Source organism: Sparus aurata, unplaced genomic scaffold, assembly GCF_900880675.1.
Source record: "Sparus aurata unplaced genomic scaffold, fSpaAur1.1, whole genome shotgun sequence".
NCBI lineage: Eukaryota > Metazoa > Chordata > Actinopteri > Spariformes > Sparidae > Sparus > Sparus aurata.
This window is the reverse complement of record NW_022045186.1, coordinates 1-7,564: the sequence shown is the minus strand read 5'-3', so window position 1 is coordinate 7,564 and position 7,564 is coordinate 1. Positions and strand designations below refer to the sequence as shown.

General features: G+C 46.0%; 1 protein-coding gene across 1 annotated transcript; it reads left to right on the top strand.

The window, feature by feature from the left end:
- Window positions 1-202: 202 nt before the first annotated feature.
- On the top strand, window positions 203-3,248 carry LOC115578155 (uncharacterized). Its single transcript, XM_030411006.1, has 13 exons — window positions 203-311; window positions 475-575; window positions 667-939; window positions 1,313-1,406; window positions 1,551-1,618; window positions 1,753-1,971; window positions 2,097-2,135; window positions 2,259-2,375; window positions 2,468-2,545; window positions 2,661-2,783; window positions 2,886-2,963; window positions 3,039-3,122; window positions 3,228-3,248. Exons 1-13 carry the CDS (start codon window positions 203-205, stop codon window positions 3,246-3,248), a joined length of 1,404 nt encoding a protein of 467 aa, XP_030266866.1.
- The last annotated feature ends 4,316 nt before the right edge of the window (window positions 3,249-7,564 follow it).

The window sequence follows — 7,564 nt, the reverse complement described above, 5'->3', positions numbered from 1 at the left end:
ACTGCTGACTTCTGTATGTCTGCCATGTCTTTGATGTTAATGTTTCATCAGACGGTGTCCCCCCCGGCTGGAGAGGAGCCTTCCAGAGGGTCAAGGACCAAGAGGACCAGGGAGACCCGCCCCCCCTGCTCCCGCGCTCCAGTCGGCAACGTATGTTCCTACCTCACTCACAGACACACACACACACACACTCACACTCTCAATGAGACATTGTCTGAGGTTTAATGTGTTTATAATCTGTCATCAGGCATTTGGATCTTCACCCCCTGCCAAGCCTTTCTGGAGCTCGGCTGATGCTGAAGTTCGTGCACGTAAGTATCTGCCCGTTTTATCCCTAAATGATCCATAAGTTAGTTCATCATTAATATTATACTTTTTAAACTGGTTTTCCTGTGCTTTTTTACAAGTGATATTTCCTGGTAGGCTTTCCCTCATCAGTTTTACCTTTAATCTGTTTTGTCCTTTACTAAACAGGCTGCGGTACCGGTTACCGCCATCGGGCGACGAGCTGGCCACCTTCGGAGTGGACTGGACGGAGCCACAAGCTGGTCATCCCACCGGAGTCTGACAAGAAGGTGCTATTATTGTCCAGATTATGAAGGAAGTAAATGATCTTGAGAGGGATTAATGATTTTCATGCTAAAGAAACTTTCTTTGTTGTTGCAGTTTGTTCTGATTGTCGGGGACTCCCATCTCCGGTCCATCGTGGACGGTTTCGTCGTGATGCCAGAAGGGAAGTTTTCTTTTGGTTTCATGTCGACCCCTGGGGCCCATGCCGCTCAGCTGCGGACTGAGGTCCTACATGCTGAAGTTCCTCGCTCCCCTGATGCTGTTTGTGTTCTTGCCCCTAGCAACAACCTGACGGCGAGCAGGACTGTGGACGAGGCAGCTGTTGACTACGCCCGGTTCCTCGCTGCTGTGACGAGCCGCTGGCCAAAGGTAAGCTTTTTTTTTTTTTTAGGCATCTACACCTTTTTAATTAGACAGTGGATAGATTTTTGAAATGGGAAAGAGGGGGTGTCACATGCAGCAAAGGTCCACTGGCCAGGATTCGAACCAGGGTCTGCTGCGTATGTGGCATGCACTTTAACCACTCGACTACCTGCACGCCCACACCTCACTACTGTGAGGAGCCGCTGGCCGAAGGTAAGCTTTTTTTTCATGTCTCGCTTGTCTTGTATTCTTAGTAGTTTAACAACAATGGAAGTACATTGACTACTCTTATAAGACTAGTTGTATGAGCTTAGTGTGTGTGTGTGAGATTTTGAATGAAACTGTCAATTGGTGGTTTCTAAAATTTTGTTCTCTACAGGTCTTTGTGCTGGATTTCCCCCCCCGCCTTAACGAGGATGAGGAGCACCAGAGGGACCTTCGCCGCGAGTACCACCGCGTGACGGCTCGTATGGGTATGTTAAAAGATCAATAAAAAATCTTGTCAAAAAAAACACGAAAAAAGAAATGTAGTTAAAATGTCTGAAGATATAATGATGAACATAGTCATAATACATGTGTGGATGTTGTTGTAATGACTGTGATGATTATATTTTTAGGTTTGAGGTACTTCTCTGCGGAGGAGTACTTCCCCCGTACGCGCTTGGATCTGTGGAGCGGAGACGGCGTAAGTAGAATATCTATGTGTGATAGAAAAAGTCTAATTTGCTATAATTTCTTGTGTGTTATGAAACAGTCAACATGAGCTACTTTTGAAGTTGAACTTTGTCTGTAAATGGATTTGTATTGTCATGTCTGCAGGTTCACCTGAGCGACCGTGAGGGGATGGGGATCCTCACCCAGCTGCTGTGGACCTCCACGGAGCAGTTCCTCGAGACACCTCCTACCCCTCCCCCGGTGTCTCCTACTCCTTCACGGCCGCTTGGGAAGTTTTCTCCTAAGCTGGTTGTGAAGGGAGAGGTACGTGCTCCTCTGTCCCCTGACCCCTTCCAGTGGAAGGTCGTTGGTCAGAGCAGCAAGGTTAGTAGGTTTTTTTTATATTATATTATGTGTGTTTACATGTGTTTGTGTACCTTTTGGTGGACGGGTTCACAGTCATCACTAAAAAGCACCTATATAATCAAATGTGTGATGTGCTTTTCCAGTCGCAGGTTCCTAGTCAGGCCAGCGTGGCTCAGCAGCAGGTGAGAGATTTTTTTTTTTTTTTTCACAAGTTAACTGGTTAGTATTTAAACTTTGTGTATTTGACCAGACAAATATTCATTTGTCTCTGTGTTTATTTATTTATTTTTTTGTGTCTTTCACAGGAGAAGGAGTCCTTCCTTCCACTGAACCCAATGTGGTTCAGTAGCACGGCCCTTCGTGCAATGGAGGAAGTGTCTCCCTCTCAGCTGTCTGATGTCCCGTCTCCTCCAGCGCGCAAGGTAGATTGTCTTGACATTTCTTCTCAGCTGTAATATTAAGTTTCTCCTTGTTCCCTACAGTTACTGTTGCTATGTTTTATTTGACGGTGCAGGTGGCCTCTCCAGCGGCAGCCAGGCGTCGTAGGACCACGGAGAGACGCCCTCCTTGCAGCCAGTCTCCTGTGAACAACGTATGTTACACAACTGACACACAGTCAATGTTTACAGTTGAAACGGTGTGTTCATGGAGACATAACTACATTGTCCACTCTGTCTGAATTTTAATATATTCTCATCTGTCGACAGCTGGTTGGATCCCCTCCAGCCAGGCTGTCACGGCGACTGGAGGACGACGCCCCCTCCAGCCCGGTTCCTCGGTCCAGGACCACGGATGGATCACCCCCCCTCACCCAAACTTCAGTGACCAATGTATGTTGCTCTCTGACCCAACAGACACAATCTTGCATAGAACCTACAGTGTGTTCACTGAGACGTGTGAAGTTTAACATGTTTGTTCTCATGTGTCAACAGCTGGTTGGATCCCCTCCAGTTAGGTTGTCCTGTAGTTTGGGTGATCCGGCGACCCCCTGCTGTTCACCGGTTGCGAAGGTAAATATTATTCTTATTGAATAAAGTTCATAATGTCATTAGTCTTCATTTTACTGAATTGTTATTTGTGCTCAGGTTGCCAGGATGCAGACCCCTTCACCGGCTGGACCGTCCCAGACCTTTAAAGCTGCGGCCTGTCAGTCCCCTCGCCCAGCTAAGGTATTTACTCCACAACTGACACACACAACGTCGACTGTAAAATCAGCTGTAACTACATTAAACTGGTTAATTTAACATCTCTGATACCATTATCTTTCTCTGCAGTTCACAAATGTCAGTGAGTAATTGAAATAAATCTGTAAAACTTTTCAACTTGTTGTGTTGCCTCATGTCTAAATATTAACTAGTGTTATGACTTATCACAGACTGTCTGGACACCAGATCCCTCATCGACCTGCTGGCCCTGGATCATCAATGATGGACTCTCTGCCTCTCATTCCCCTCCTAAAGAAGTAAGGACATTTACATACGGGTTTATTGTGGGCCTAATAAGGTGTGTGTGTTCGAGGGAAAATGTGGTTTACTTTAATCTGAAATGCAAAAAAAAAAAAAAACTATGAAGGAGAGAAATAATATTAATGTTGTTAACAATAAAAGTAATAATAGTAATCAAAATTATGAACAAGACTAGTTTGACATGATTTTATCAATGTTTTCATGTGTAAACAGTGACACAAGTACAAGGGATGTATGAGAGTTAAAGGTCCTTTTGAAACGTCCTTCAAACTTTGATCAAGATGACAAGTGGTGACAAAGGTTTATGATGGTCTCAAAACATTTAAATTTGAAATATGGAATAGTCTGTTCATTTGTGTATGTGTGAAATTTCAGCTTTTTTATACATGTTCAATTGATGGGGAAAATTTGTTGGACATGATATTATCAATATTATCATATTGTATAATTGGATAGTTATTTTTAGTCACATTTGCTTAAACTGTCCCTATGCTGTGACTGCAGTATCTGAAATGGTTAATTACTACAACTAATAATGTTAACTAGATTTATGATTATGCTAATAAGCAATCCTTTATGATAATGATTATAATTTATCTTACATTTCAGGTGCCGGTTAGTTCTATTATTAGGGCCAGTCATAGTCAGAGTGACATGAGGTACAGGAAGTTCTCCAGGAACCACCAGTGTACCTGCATGTCCCTGACTTTTCTGGCTTATCAGAACGAGGGCTGTCAGTTGAACAGTGCTGCCCTCGATAGAGTGCTGGCAAAGGGAGATTCACTTTATGTGGGTGTAAAACGACAGCTGATCCGGGAAAAAAGATTCCACAGTGACCATCTCACTGTGGAAGAACTGCCCAAACAAGTCCTGACAGACACAGATATGTTTCACTTCCACTGGCCTGAAATCAGGTGTGGACCTGTGAAAGCCAGTGGAAGCCAGGCTTGGGGTCTGCCCCTTGCCACACAGTTAGAGTGTTTGTCAGGTGAAGTTAATTTGGCTTTAATCATAGTAAGTCCGGAGTGTATTGCTGTTTTCCGTGACCAATCAGGCAGGTATGGTGTGTTTGATTCACACTCAAGAAACGCGGTGGGCTTACCTCACCCCCACGGAACTGCAATCATGAAGACCTTCTCGGAAATCAGTGACTTGGCTGACCACCTGCACAAACTCTTTGGAAATCGCGCACCGTCTGCCAGTTATGAGTTTGTGCCGGTGTCATTCGAATCCATTGGTTCCAGAGAACGCCCTCAGGCATCTCTGTCACACAGTGTGTCCAGGACAGCTCTCCCACCAGCAGCAGAGCGTGTCTTTAAGACGGCTCCTGCACCCCCCGCAGCAGAGCATGTCCTCAAGACGGCTCCTGCACCCCCCGCAGCAGAGCGTGTCTTTAAGACGGCTCCTGCACCCCCCCGCAGCAGAGCGTGTCTCAAGACGGCTCCTGCACCCCCCGGCAGCAGAGCGTGTCCTCAAGACGGCTCCTGCACCCCCCGCAGCAGAGCGTGTCCTCAAGACGGCTCCTGCACCCCCCGCAGCAGAGCGTGTCCTCAAGACGGCTCCTGCACCCCCCGCAGCAGAGCGTGTCCTCAAGACGGCTCCTGCACCCCCCGCAGCAGAGCGTGTCCTCAAGACGGCTCCTGCAGCAGAGCGTGTCCTCAAGACGGCTCCTGCAGCAGAGCCTGTCCTCAAGACGGCTCCTGCAACCGCAGCAAAAGAACATTTCGCAAAGTTTCCAAAGCATGAGCGACGAAGAGCGATGCGGAGAGCCAGCAAAAACCAACACGCATTGTCTGGTGAAGAAAAAAGGAAAAAAATCCCAAATCAAAGGAAAAAGTACAGCAGCTGTCCGGAATTTAGAAGAAAAAAACTCAGAGCACAAAGGATTAGATATGTCCAAGGCGGTCTCCATCAGAAACGGCGATTACTGTCCTTCAGATCTTACTATGGAAAAGCAAAAGTTCAAGATAAGAAGAGGGAAGAAGTCGTCAGAAAATACACGGACGATGCTACTTTCAGAAGACGACAGAAGACTTACGTCACAAAGAAATACAAGGAAGATGCCACGTTCCGCACCAGACAAAAGAAACGCATTACAGATAGATACAAGTCAGATCCAGTGTTTCAGAGCAGACAAAAATTTGTCATGTCTCAGAGGTACAACACGAATCAAAACTATAGCCAAAAGAAAAGGCAAGATTTCAATCTTCGATATCACAATGATACGGAATTTAAACGTCGTTTTAACCAACGTTGTAACCAGCGGAGAGTAACCAAATTGGCCACAAATGCTGCCTTTAGCATATTTTACAAGATGCAGAGAGCGCTTAGAATCAGGAGAAAATACAGACAAATTGTGCCCCACCGCCCCCAGCCCCTGATTGATCCACTGATGGAAGCAGCCATTGCTGCCTTTCGTGAGTCCATTAGACATGGACCTACATACATTTGTACCGTTTGTAACAGAACCCAGTTTCCTAATCAGGTCAAAGAATGCAAAAGACAGAAATATAGTAAACACGCAAAAGTGGCAGCAGCATGCTTGACAGGAAACTATGTTCACTTTTGTGACAGTGACTGCCCTACCCCTTGCTCTGTGCCACAAGAGAGACTGCATGAGTGGATATGCTACACTTGCGACAGCCACCTTATCAGAGGACGCATACCACCCATGGCAGTCGTAAACAATTTGAAGTTGGCCCCCATCCCCCCAAAATTGGCTAAACTTAATATGCTTGAGAGGCAGCTGATTGCAAAAATCCTGCCATTTGCAAAAATTGTTGCTCTGCCAAAAGGCCAACAGAGAGCAGTCCACGGAGCTGTTGTGTGCGTTCCATCAGAGGTGGAAGCAACCGTCAACAGTCTCCCACGGCCCAGAGCAGAAGCGCAGCTGCTTCAAGTGAAATTGAAAAGGCACATCAAATACAAAGGTTACCAACACTTTTACACCGTTAATATGAAGAATGTGCTAGCTGGCCTTGCTACGTTGAAAGAGACGCATTCAGAATATAAAGACGTGTTTATCGATGAGACTGCCACTTTTGACTGTCTGCTCGAAGAAGAGGAGCCCATCGAAGAAGAGGAACCCAGCATCCCAGAGGAAGATGGGGATGTAGATTTGGAAGAAATTTTTAAAAGCCAAAACGAGCCAGGACCGTTAGAGGCAGATGAGGAAGAACAGGAGGAGCTGAGACCAGGCCTCTCCCTGGACACTTGCATGCAGCCCCCCGACATTGCACAGGAAATCCTTTCGTATGGCGACGGAGTATTTAGTGTTGCACCCGCGCAAGGCAACAAACCGGTTGGTTTTTTCACCATACCTAAGTTGGAGGCCATGGCTTTTCCTGTACAATTTCCGACAGGAGAGAACACATTAGACGAAGCTAGAACTGTCTCCCTGTCCCCGAGCCTTTACTTTAATTCTAGGCTCTTTGCTGCAGACACGCGTTTTGCAAGTGACCAGAGTTATCTTTTCTTTGCGCAGTTTGTTACAGAGACTCACCTCGCGACGAATAGTATGTCTATACAAATGCGCAAAGGAAAGTCGAAAACCAAAGACGGACGTCGCATCAACAATGTCATGCTCCAGGACAAGGATGAGGTAGAACAGCTCATTATGAACCAAGATGCCACCAGGTTCATGCAGCCTCTTAGAGGCACTCCAGCCTATTGGAACAAAACACTTAAAGATGTGCATGCCATGGTTCGTCAAATTGGAAAGCCAACATTTTTTGCCACGTTCTCCGCTGCAGAGATGAGATGGCCTGAGTTCATAGAGGTCATCAAAGCTCAGCAGGGAGAACAAGGGCTGTTCTCAGATTTAGATTGGAAAACAAAATGCGACATTTTGAGAAGTAACCCCGTCACAGTAATGCGCATGTTTGAAAAGAGAGTCGAGGCTCTCATGACGAACCTCATCCTCTCTCCTGCACGACCCATTGGTGAAGTAGAAGATTATTTTTATCGCGTTGAGTTCCAAGCCAGGGGAAGCCCGCACATCCACATGCTAATTTGGATAAAAGATTCACCCTAAATTTGAAGAGGACCCCGATAGTCACATCATGGAATTTATAGATAAATACATTAGTTGCGAAATGCCCGACCCTGACACAGATCCGGAACTCCACAAAATATGTCAGAGGTAC